This window comes from Lagopus muta, chromosome 5 (genome assembly GCF_023343835.1).
Source record: "Lagopus muta isolate bLagMut1 chromosome 5, bLagMut1 primary, whole genome shotgun sequence".
NCBI classification, from domain to species: domain Eukaryota; kingdom Metazoa; phylum Chordata; class Aves; order Galliformes; family Phasianidae; genus Lagopus; species Lagopus muta.
The window spans coordinates 63,417,372-63,430,342 of record NC_064437.1 but is presented as its reverse complement, the minus strand read 5'-3'; the positions used below and the strand labels follow the sequence as shown (position 1 = coordinate 63,430,342).

General features: G+C 41.7%; 1 protein-coding gene across 3 annotated transcripts in view; it reads right to left on the bottom strand.

The window, feature by feature from the left end:
• The window catches only part of DOCK1 (dedicator of cytokinesis 1), a 276,377-nt gene that overhangs the window by 195,026 nt on the left and 68,380 nt on the right, over positions 1 to 12,971 (bottom strand). For all 3 annotated transcript variants that reach the window (XM_048946145.1, XM_048946146.1, XM_048946148.1), the window contains 2 exons: positions 7,125 to 7,195; positions 6,149 to 6,255 (listed from right to left, as the gene is read on the bottom strand). In XM_048946145.1, coding sequence (XP_048802102.1) covers positions 6,149 to 6,255; positions 7,125 to 7,195 — 178 coding nt within the window. The remainder of the gene's footprint in view (positions 1 to 6,148; positions 6,256 to 7,124; positions 7,196 to 12,971) is intronic.

Sequence of the window (12,971 nt, the reverse complement as noted above, 5' to 3'; positions counted from 1 at the left end):
CTTAGCTGAAGAACAGCATCCCCTCAAATTGAAAGAGATGCTGAAGTTCCAGCACTGCAAAGAGTTCTTCTGACTGATGATGGTGACTCGCCATCAGAGTGCTGGAATCATCCCTGTTTTGTATTTGCTTTAAACTTCTGCCTTGGATGGAAGTTGCTGCAGCCCTTGACCATTCCCTCCCAGCCCAAAGCCATTCCCTTGTTTCAGTACCTGGGCCACTCTTACAAAATCACCAGACAGACTCAGAAAGAAGCAAAGGCAGATTTATCCTGCCCATAGCAGGAGAGTTGCAACTGGACATCTCTAAGACCCCCTCCAACCTAAGCCATTCTGTGATTAATTCTATGACTCTAAGAAAAAACCAAGAACACAGTGGTGTAGCACACTCCTTCCACCAAACAAGGGAAAGACAAAGTTCTGCCACCCAGTTGCTAAGTGCCTCAGCAAAGCCATGCTAATGGAGCTCTGTAAAGCCTACAGCGTGAATCAACATTCAATAACTTACTACTGCCAATAATTAAGACATTCGTGTTCCTGCTAAGCCCCGCAAATAGAGAATGGTCAAAGATCAACTTAATATCCGCAAGCATACAGAAGGCAAAAATTATAGCTACGTCACCTCTGGGATGGATTGCCTGGAATGCACATTGATTAATAGAGCAGGTGATCAGGCTGAATTTCTGAGAAAGGAAAAACTGATTGATTCGTCAGAGCACTTTGTTGGGAATCATGCAGCCTGTGCTTCTCCTGGAAGATCTGACAGGGCTCCTCAAGCAGCACCTCCTGGCTCTGCCGTCCTACACACCGACTGCTAAACATCTGCTGTTCTGTCTGTAGCTGCTGCAGAACACGGGAGGATAAAACACAGTGAAGAGGTGTCCTGACTACTTGGTCCCCTAATAAAACAAGTCAGATTCTTCTCAGATTAAGAAAAATAAACACCCAAGAGATGTGTAAAGCACCAAGGCTTTGGTGCTTCCTCAAGTTTACTTGGCCCTCTGGCTACTACTGGAAGCTTTATGCCAAAGAAGAAATAGTAACGTAGAGATGGCTTTGCAATAAGCCAAAAGGAATAAATACTGCCAGTTAGAAAGACAAAGGCTACGGCTAAAATCAGATGGGTGCTTTATGACAGTCATTATCTGATCGAAACCAAATCCTTTTTGTGTACTGAATGATTTTCACAGGCTTGCCTTTCTCTGACAGCTGTTCAAGGCCTACTTTGAGACACTGGTGAGCCAAGGGAGGACCCTCACTGCCTCCCATCACACAGCCCCATCCCACTGTCCCCACTGCTCCATCACACCACAGATTTAGCTTCCTTCTGAGCCAAAGCAGCAGAGGGAACTCACCACCACACAACTCTATTTCTGTGTGTGCACTTACAGGTAAATATCTCCACAAACCTACTACTCGGTAATTCGCTCCGCACTGAGACAAGACTTTAAGAACCTCCTTTGCCATAAACTACTTTGAAAAACACTGTGTGGATCAACTACCTCGTGATTATTTACAAGCAGAGCAGAGGAGAAGTTAACCTTCCCCACCCTGCCGGTCACAAACACCTCCTGGCACTGATTAATGGCAAGGCCAGAGATATCCAGAGCCTACGGCATCAGTCTCCTGCTCAAAAGCCAGCTGTGAAGATAGCTCACAAGTATGATACACAATGATTACAGACAACAGTAATTCGACATCTGTTCATTCTCTGCTGCACAAGTCCAACCCCCAGTGATTAATGACACAGGAGCATGCAGCGAGAATAAAATATTAATCTTTATAAAAGGATGCTCGGGAGGCATCATCAACTTAGGAGCATCCAAGCAAAGCTCCAGCGAAACACTGACGTGGGAACTCTGCTGAAGCTAAATACACACGATAAATTTTTGTCAATATAAAATATTTCATTTAGAGGGATGCTGATAAATGTATTTCTTTGCTTTATGATTCATTTAGTTTTCGTGGGCAAAAAAAAACCCTCTGCTCAATAACCATGCTTCCACTACACAGCGTGGAGTGGAAAACTGTAAGTGTAGTCATAATTAAAGGACTTTTACAAATGCTAGATGCTCTCCACTAATATTTAACAGCCAAACAATTTCCTAATGGAGAAATCACTCTATTTCCTGGCTATTTAATACAGCAGCCACACAGCTCACTTGGCAATTAGCTGCAAGTCATTTGTAAAACAAAGCAATTGAGAATACAAACATCTCTACAGGACAGAACAAATCAGATAAATCATTATTTACACAAAACCAAAAGTTTGACATTTCCAAGGATGAGACACTTCATTAAGCTGCAAACTAACTAGTTGCACATCTAGAACAGAGAACCTGCATTCAGTTGTTAGGAAACTTCTGTGATTCAGCTTATACATTCACACATAAGTTTTAAACATACATTTAAGTTGTTTACTATGAGAGTGGTGAGGTGCTGGAACAGCTGCTCAGAGAGGCTGTGATGCCCCGTCCATCCCTGGAGGTGTTCAAGGCCAGGTTGGATGGGGCCCTGGGCAGCCTGGGCTGGTGTTAAATGTGGAGGTTGGTGGCCCTGCATGTAGCAGGGCGTTGGAGATTCATGATCCTTGAGATCCCTTCCAACCCTGGCCATTCTGTGATTCTGTGATACACAGAAGACATTTACAATGTTCTGTTTCACATGCTGCTCTGAGGAAACTTATCTTTTGTGGGATATTTGAACATTTTTTGAGCACAGACAACAGAAGCATGAAGGTCTGATAGATTTAGTCTGTACAGAGAACTGGCTTCTACCTGTCAGCCTCCGTAAGCAAGCGCAAGCTTGGAAAGATTACACTCCTTGTTGCCATGTGGCCCTTATTCCTTTATCAAATACACACACAAATAGATAAATAAATGCTCCTTGAAGGCACCTGGCTCTTATTCAGTTCAATTACTTACAAATAAACACACACTTTCTGTTTAACAGTGCTTTGACTGCATAGTCACATACTGATTTCTCTTCTTCCCTCTGAGTAAAAGGCCTCCATTATGAACCACTGTTAGGACAACAGCAGCAAAATATCAAGAGTGCACAGGATATTCCTGTCAAGGCTGAAGTCTTAACAAAAGTAAACACAAGGTTCGCAAAGGAGATACATTACCTTGAATTTCAGAATGGAACAAATATATGACACACAATGTAACCAGAAAGCAATTGAACAAGTCTTTCAATAGGATCTGCAATAGAGTTTTAAAAGACATACAAAGCACAATGCCACACTGTATTCTCATCCAAGATCCCAAGCTCTTCAGCTTTCAGGAAGTCCACCACCAGCATTCCACATCTTTACAGCAGAACTCCTCACAAAGCATTTCACACACACCCCTCACCCCTGCGTCCTTCAAGCTTCACAAATTCTTGTATTTTCAATTTTAATTCTTGAGACACAACAAATAAATCTTCCTCGGCTCTCAGGGCACAGATCAGGGCATTCTCTCAAAGAAAAAGAAACTCGCTGATGAAATGCTGTTTGATTTTCAGGATGTCTTCGAGCTTTCCTGCAGGTCCACAGTCTTGTACCACTTATTGCTTTTAGACAAGAAAAACTCATTTCTGTGATGTGGTACAGCATCAGACTGGTACTTATATGAAAATACTGGCTATTAGTTTAAAATGTTTGAATAAATGAGAAGCAGGAGAGGCAGCAGAACTGCATTTTTAGTAATAAGAACTCAAACCCAAAGAGCAAGGAGAGTCTAGATTTAACCGCTGTGGCTATTCACTCAATTTATTTTCAAGTGTTTACGACAGGTTTCTGGTGTACAATCCACTCTCCAGGTGTAAGCATTATACAGAATTATCTGTGGTACAAGGAGCATTTAAGATAATGCTTTGTTTATTGATTCAGGAGACTACATGAGGCCATGCAGAAGCTCACGGGAGGATGGGCAGCACACAGACATACACTGCCAGGTGTGGAAGTGGAACAGCCCCACATCCTCATGTCACACCTCATCTCAAAACTGCAGCTAGGGTGAAACAAGCACCCAATGCTGGGATACACACAGCAGTCTGGGCAGCACTGCTGGTACACGTGCCTTGAATCTCCATCACACTTCAGCTGCAGTACATCAGGTTGAGGGCATTCTTAACTCAGGTGACATGAAAGCCTCCAGGAACGAGCCTCACTGTAAGACCCAAAAGCCATTCAGAAGTGCTGTTCCATCAGTAAGACCAGACTGGGTTCAGATGAAATACCCTGCTATAACAGCTGAATCATCCACCTTCCTTAGGAGCTCTACCAGCTGTTCATGTTGGTCACCATTCCATGCAGATGGCTGAGTTTGAGAGCTACAACAAACCAGCATACACAAATTCTCCTTCTTCATTGACTTCCCTCTGAGAAGAATTTAATTTTCACAGAGTAACACAATAAAAACACGACATGACACTACAGCTTCCCTCAGAAGTGCTTCTGATCATTGCTTTTTACCTATGTTATCTCGATTTTCTCCTATCCAGAATGGTCAGGTGTAACATCTCACATCACTAACTTTGGCCCTGAAGACTTTACATTCTAAAAAGTGCTCTAGAAATAAGAAAAACTACTACAAAAAGCTGAGAATGAATGACAGAAACAATGCACATTTCATAGTAACCCTTGATGCAGGCATCAGGAAGAACAAACGTTAAAATGCTCTTGGAGAGATGCACCATTTCATACAACGCCACCAATTCCATCTGCTTTCTGCCTTATTACCCTTGCAATTCAAAACAGATACAGCTGTGTCACTCTTTTGTTGGGGCAAATAAGAGGGGAACAGATCTAAGAAGCAAAGATCAAGCTGCAATGCAGATGGAGCCGCTGGTGCAGGTGTGGTGATACTGCCATCAGCATTTTCTACATAGCTGTAGAAAATATACCTGCAACTTATGTGCTACAATCCCACTTGATCAAGAATGGGAAAGTACTGAGTGGTTCCTCATGGAAAAGCTCTTTCTTGAAAGGTCTGGAGGCTCTAGGATCTACAACAGTCCTAACTCTCAGTAAACATCCTTTAAATTATGAGGGGAAAATGTACGTGTATTGTGCTGTCCCAATAATTTTATATGTACTTACTACAAATCTATTTGGAAAATAAACTTACTGCAAAGTCAGTCTGAACAGAAGGTAAAAATAAAACAAAGCTTGTTCCTTGAGTATCATTCTCCACCACTACTAGAGCGGAAAGAAAGGGCAACAATTAGGACTTATTTCCACAGATGTTAGCAGCAGATCCATGCAATAGCCTATCTCCTAGCAATGCTGCTGAATTGCACCAGGGGCCAAAGCAGAATGCTTTGTGAATTTAGGGAAGCACACATTGGGTTGACTTATACATGCCCTTTTTTTTACAAACTAATGGTAAGAAGATAGAACTATAAGATCCAGCAAGAGTTACACAGCTCTGGTTAGATCCTATGGGGGATACAACCTGGCTGCACAAAGCCAACCCACCAATATACATATATATATATTTTTTATTTTTTTAAATTGCATCACCAGCAATTCTGATCCACAGAAGAGTCCTTCCACATTTCCTTTATGGTTGAACCATTGTCTATTTGCTCCCTCATTAGCTCCTTCTGACAGTACAAAAACACTTAGTTGAGGGTAGTTTAACCTGCAGTCATCTAGAAAAGAATAAAATGCTTCACTGCAAACGAGGAACTCTAAGACACCAGCTGAAGTTATCTTCCACAATGTAAAAGGAGAGGAAGAGAAAGCATGGACTAAGGGTTTGTGTTGCTTTACTTCTGCTGAGGTTGAGCTTGCAGGGGAAGAAAAATGCTTCAGAAAGGATGGACACTGAGAACAGCCATTGTTTCTATAAAACTTCACTGAGCACAAAGCTGAATTTGATGAAATAAACACAGTTAAAGTTATAATACATGCCAGTAACACTGGATGCTTTGTGCCCTCTTAAATGAAAAATTACAAGTACTTGCTTTCACTTCTTTACGATCTCTAACCTGCAGTAAGTGTCAATTAGCATTCCCTCACCTCAAATCTTCTCATCCTGCTAACAGAACAACCTTAACTGGGTGCAACCTGCGCTGCATTTGGCAGCAGGGACAGAACTTGCACCAGCAGAAGTCTGGAGGCAATGAGTGACGTGACAAGAGTGACAGCGCTGCTGCTTACCGTGCTGTGTGAAGAGGTCACTGTGAACGATTTCGATCAAGCAGTAGAGCTTCTGAATGGTCAGCCGGCTGACGGGAACGTTGAGGATGAATTCAGTAAACAGTTTGCTAGGTAGAAAGGGACAAGGAAAAATATAGCAAACTCTCCCAACAGTATGTAAAACAAAGCAAACAAGACAACTAGAGAGTACAAAACCACACAGACAACTGCACACCTCATGACAAACTTTTTCTTTTCTTTAATCCCAAACAATGAAGTTTTAAGTTTCAAAGACGATTCGCATTTCTCTGATATTCCTCTGTTTACTTTTTTCACCTTCTCCCTCTCCCTTTCACCTCAGTTTTATACTGTTTTCCCATGTTTCGTTTCAGGTTCTGTATTTCAAGTTTCAGCTGTCTGTGCTATTGCCTCTTCAATCATCATAGATTTGGTTTCCCTATTGTTGTTTTGTTCCAAAACAATTTTCTATTACAGGAATGCCCTAAATTGTAAATAGAAAAGCATATTTATAAGCTACTGAAATGGCCCTCCATAAATAAGGCTCAGTGAACAAAAGCAGAGTTATTATTTACATCAAGTTTGTAATTCAAACAGCGATGCATCAAGCTTACAGTTTGAGTGTTTTGTTGTCAGTTATTGACTGATAATTCTTGATGTCTCATTATATGACTTTAGGAAGCAGGACTGCAAAATTTTTCAAGACATGTCAAACCTCAGTGCCACACATTACAACAAATAGGGAATCTGCAAAGCCCAGCAACTGCTTGTAGGAGAAAGGGGATAAAACATCGCAGGCCATCAGATTTCATTGCCTCCATGCTTCAAGCCAGAAGATATACTGATAAATTAATGCATTAAGAACTACACATATATATATATATATATATATATATATGTATATAATATGTATATAATATATGTAGTATTATACAAACTAGTCCAACAAAGTGCACAATACACTCAATTATTTACTTACCTAAGTTCTTTTGGATCAAATACTAATTTGACGTCATTGACAATAGCTGGCAAGTATTTCAGAGCTGCTCCCTGGAAAAAGAAGAGAAAAGGAAGACTGAAATTCATGCCTCCTTCAATCAGATGGGAAGACAGCAAGAAGAGAATCATATGTGTGTAATTGCTTTGGCTTAACTACAGCCTGTGCCTTCAGCTGAGCCTCTCAGCCTGTTCTTCCAGAGATAAGTCGCTCAACCTTAAAACTCCAGGAAAATGAATGTTGGGACTGAATAAGCCTAGAAGAGGGAAGGAGCAAGAGAAGAGATGGGAAGACTGATAGCTTACATCAAAACTGGAGATGGATGAGCTCTTAACAGCCCAATAAGGAAACCCCCCAGCATGCTGGGACTCAGCATTTGTGTTACGTTCCCTTCATCGCATCTCCCCATCCTCTATGCAGCTGAACATACTTCTCAATAGCCATGTTGTATTTGCTTGGGTTTTACTTCCCTTCCAGCACTTAAAAATCAAACAAAACCATGTCACTGCTATTTTTCCCTTCTTTGCCACCACTAATGAATCTGGAGGTCTTTAATTCCCCCTTGATCTCGCAGTAGTCCCTCCATCTCTCGTAAGACAAGTCCTACCGACACAGATAGTAAATATTTTCACTATTCAGTCATTCCAACCCATTTTGTTTTAGGATTTTTTCTTAAAAAAAAAAAAAAAAAAAAAAAAAAAAGTCAGTAGTCAATAACTTATTTCTATTGCAAACATCCTCTTAAATCCATCGAGAGCCAAAACCTAGTCAGGAAAAATTACAGCCCACCAATGGAACACAACCACAGCAGAACACAGCCGTGGTTAGACAGCAGTAAAGTGCCCTCCAGTAACACCAGAGCCAAAACTCGTGTCGTCTACACAATAATTAACAAAGTTTTTGCTTCACTTGCAAATTATTTCATTTCATTTCCTAAATTTTGGCTTTAGCCCTAACAGCTTATCCACATGCTCTATTCTAACCAAGGCTCCCCAGCTCTCGCCTCCTCGAGTGCCAGGCCAGAAAGAAACACAGTAATTCCAATACGACCCACAACTGCCAGACTGACTTCACTTTGCTTTGCATTTTATTGATAACATCAGAGTGATTGCAGATATGTTGTGGCCACAAAAGGGGGAATGATTAATTCCTCATCAGGCATTTCTGTGCTTACTGCTTAGCATCTGCAGGTTCCATCCATGACAGCCCCATACAATCCCTGTCCTTTTGCATTAGGAAGAAAAGCCTTTGTGCATTTCTCTACCAATTCTTTTGTACCCTCAAGGATGTGACACGATTATGGTATGTAACTCCAAGGTCAGACAGATGCAAGAAACAGAATTCTTCTGTTTAATCAACAGTTCTTAATAGTAGGAAGAAGAGCACGTGCAAACAACTTGAGGAATACTGACCCATAGATACACACCAAGCTTATTTACAAACCACTACACTTTTCTGCTGTAACATTAGTCATTTTAAACCAAATTACACTGTCCTTGCATGCAGCAGGTCAACTGATCACAGTCACAAAGGCCAGCTCAGTCCCAGCTGTTCAGAAAAAGGGGAAAAACTGTTTAGAGCCCACTATCAATCAAATATTTTAAACGTCTTTCCAACTGAAAATATGAACAAGTACCATTAATGATTAATAGGTACTATTTAAGAGTGAAGTTCAGGTATATTATACAGTATAATTATTTTAATTAAACCATTTGCATATCTTTAGATAAGATTAGAAAGAGGTATCACTGATACAAAATGTCATCTCTTGAATAATGTATGAAGCAGTTGTTCATTTACATATTTCCCAATAAAAACAACGCAGACTGAAATGATTTTAGTTAGATGGGTAAAGCAGGCCCATACCCACATCCAGAATGAACCCGAAACACAAGGACAGGCAACCTTCTCCCTTTGGAAACAAAGCACTGCCAGGTTCCTTAGGAATTCCTAGACCTTGCTCTTCCAAAACGTGGCACATGTTCCACAAGGCTGCAGGTGAGCCCAGAACGTGGCCCTGGCAATGGTAGGCATCCTGGAGGAAAGCACCTGGTGGTGGCAGCTACACAAAATTCTGGGTAAAATACTGCATTACGTAAACTTCAGCGTACTCTGCAATCATCTGCTGATCAGCTCGTGGCTTCTTCTGAAAGGTGAGCATACAAATTTGCTTTCCACTCAGCATTCGTTGTCCAAGACGTACTGCTGACAGGGCAAAAAAAAATTACAGACTGAAGATTTTATGGCCCATGCTCGATTGCATCCTCAAATTCAGTTCATCAACCAGGACCGGGTCACCACCCAGCACTGCCCACCAACGTGTGCTTAAATAAGAGCTGATGCAACCTTGTTTTTACTTCTTGTCAAAGGAATGCAGTGGGTGGGTTTGTTTTTAACCAGCAGGAGCATTCACAGAAAAAGTGGATTGAGGATAAAAAAGATTTGAATTCATAAAGCACCAGAGTGCATCTACAGAACAATTTCTTCACGAGAGGATGACGTCTGTCACACATTGTCCCAGGTGACAAACAAGGGACATGCTTCAATGCTTGCTGACCGGTTTTACATGAGCAAAGAACAAACGTGCCATAGGTTGGACACACATCTCAAAACGTACCCCGTTCCAATTCGCAGCCCATGTAAACTGCAGAGCTTGATTGTCAAACACTTCCACGTATGCTTAAAGGACTACTTACACGCTCAGAAATCAAGCTCATAACTGTAATTATGCAAATAGTCCCATTATGTACAGGCTTATGTGTTTTGATGGATGAGGACTCTAATGACCAGTTATAAAGCGCAGCCATCGCTCTGTTTTTATTTGCTTATCATTCAAATGCATGTAGCAATAAATGTTTAGTAACACACTAAAAAAAAAAAGAGCTTTCATTTTATATCTTCAATTAAAATTGCACACTGCGCTGGCACAACCATTAAAATTAACACTTTAATGACTTAAACGAAGCACCGTTAGGTAAAGCTGTCTAAAACATCAATTAAAAGCCTTCAGTTACAACAATTATCAGCCCCTGCGTTCTGCTTTGTGGACAAACTGTTTCAAGTTGAGCATCTCCACATTTTAAGATAATGGTGAAAGAATATATACCAATTTGTAATCCCAGCTGACTCCGTTACATAACAGGCAGTACGGTGGTGCTGGCAGCCACAAGAGCAGCTTCATAAGCCAGAGGTATTCTAAAACAACCCAGTTGATGCCCTTGCAAGAGAGCAGCATTCAGCACAGCTCTCACTGTCAGAAGCTGCAGCTGAAAGCAGATCCTTCATTAGCAGCAGCACAACTGCAGTGCTGGCTGCCCCCACGTACCAGAGAAGGTAAGTGAGGAATGTTAAATTCAGCAAATTAAACGTCCCCATCTTTTAATGTAACATCAGGGAGAGAAGAAAAAAAAAAAAGCAATCAATCTTTATTTTTCCCCCCATTGAGATGTATTCAGAATACTATACTACAGGTTTCTGTCTTGGATGTACCTCTTTGTACTGTATAAAATTAAATTACATCACTCTCTGCTCTTGATGTCAGCAGCGGACAAAGGCTCAAACCTCTCATCTCTGCAAGGAGCACACGGCCACCAAGAGCAAAACCTTATTTTCACAGGATGATAGTGATGCCTGAGACAATTCAAAATTCAAAGCTTTAGGAAAAAAAAATAACAATTAAGTATTTCCTTATTAACTAAACAAGATTCTTGCAGCATTGTAATGTGACCACTTCAAATAAATGCACAAACCTGGAAACAACAGTCTCACACTGATAATCACAGAGTTTCAAGCTGGGCTGCATGAATTACTTTACTGCCCAAAGCCCCTTTGAAAACCAACAGTGACAGAGCATTACTACCTCCATCAAGTTACAGAACAACTTATTTTAAGTACTACAAGACACTAAACTAGTGAGGGGGAAGAATAACCAGAAGGAGCAGTGCATCATCACAACAATGGGCATTTTGTTCCTGTTGCTGTGCTCAAGCTCCCTGTATGCTCACCTTTATGTTGATCGTGGGGGTATGACTGGGATTTCATTCCCTCCATGTGACTCTGGTGTGAGTCAAGGATCAGCACGACTTCAAGCTCAGGTCAGCCTGGTAGCTAACAAAGTGTTTCGTGCCTTCTCTCTCTTTACCACTACACAAACCATACACACAGCCATGCACTCACACAGGTGTTTATTTTCCCTTTATGACCATGCACCAAAAGGTACTGTATGTATATGAAAAGATCAGTTCACTGACACTTATTAAATGAACCAGCTGCCAGTACTACCTGTGGAAGTGCTGAGTCAGAGTGCAGCACTACAAGGGGTGTCCTTCTAAACTAAAAGTTAAGCCAAGAAAAACAAACAAAAAAACAGCTCACAAAGGAAAAATAAAAGGTGCAGAAAAGGCAAAGCTTTGCATTAAATAGAAAAAACTGAGCAGTAACTGATGGTCACAGTTCTCTCCAAGTCCAAAGCACAGAACCCCTAGGTTTTCATTAGTTCACAGAATAATTGCAGCTTGCTTCCTAAATCATCACAACCACTTCTCTGTGCAGAACAGTCATCCTTTGCAATCTCTAAGATAAGACTCACCTTAAGCACATGGATGCATTTTACAGCTGAGTGCATTTTTTTAAGCATCTTGAGAGCTGGCACCTAAAGTTCATAGAATCATAGAATCACCAAGGTTGGAAAAGACCTAAAAGCTCATCCAGTCCAACCGTTCACCTATTACCAACAGCTCCCACTAAACCATGTCCCTCAACACAACATCCAGCCTTTCCTTGAACACCCCCAGGCTCGGTGATTCCACCACCTCCCTGGGCATCCATTCCAGTGCCTGACCACCCTTTCTGAAAAGTAATACTTCCTCATGTCCAGCCTGAATCTCCTCTGCCGTAGCTTGAAGCCATTCCCTCTGGTCCTATCACTAATGACACGAGAGAAGAGGCCGACCCCCAGCTCACTACAACCTCCCTCACCATTTCGTTGCCCTCCTTTGAACACGTTCCAGGGCCTCAATATCTTTCTTGCAGTGAGGGGCCCAAAACTGGACACAGTACTCGAGGTGCGGCCTCACCAGTGCTGAATATAGGGGAACAAAACCTCTTTCCTATGAGAGCGGTCAGGTGCTGCAACAGCTGCAGAGAGGCTGTGGATGCCCCGTCCATCCCTGGAGGTGTTCAAGGCCAGGTTGGATGGGGCCCTGGGCAGCCTGGGCTGCTATGAAACGTGGAGGTTGGTGGCCCTGCATGTAGTGAGGGGGTTGGAGATTCACGATCCTTGAGATCCCTTCCAACCCTGACCATTCTGTGATTCTAAACAACGCAGGTTTTGTTTCACAGTGAAGAAAAATTCAGTGATGGTTTCTATCAAAAGATCAGCTGGGGGAAGAAAAGGAAAAAAAAAAGAAACATGCACACAGTTATAAGGCCAGAATGAACAAGACCAAGTGCACAGCAAAGACTTGCCCATTGTGGTCCCAGTCCCTCAGAACAGCAGAGGATGTCTCTCCATTCACTGCCCACTGCCACAGCCCCTTTTTGTCTGATGGGTTCAATAACAAAGGCAAGAAAACATAAGGAATTAGACTTGTCAAGCAATCAACGTTTTCCTTAGGTCTAAAGGTTCAAGGAGTTTCCACGACTTAAAATTTAGCCTTAAAGAAGGTTTTCTTTTTTCTGGAACACTGGGAGAAAAGATCACCAACCTCCATTAGAGCACTTGGCAACTTCTCTATAGGAACTGCATAGGAGAAACACCAAGCTTTGCTTATTCTTTTAAAGCAATAGAAAGAGTTTCCCAAATCCCAAGTCTCCCAAACAAGTTGGAGG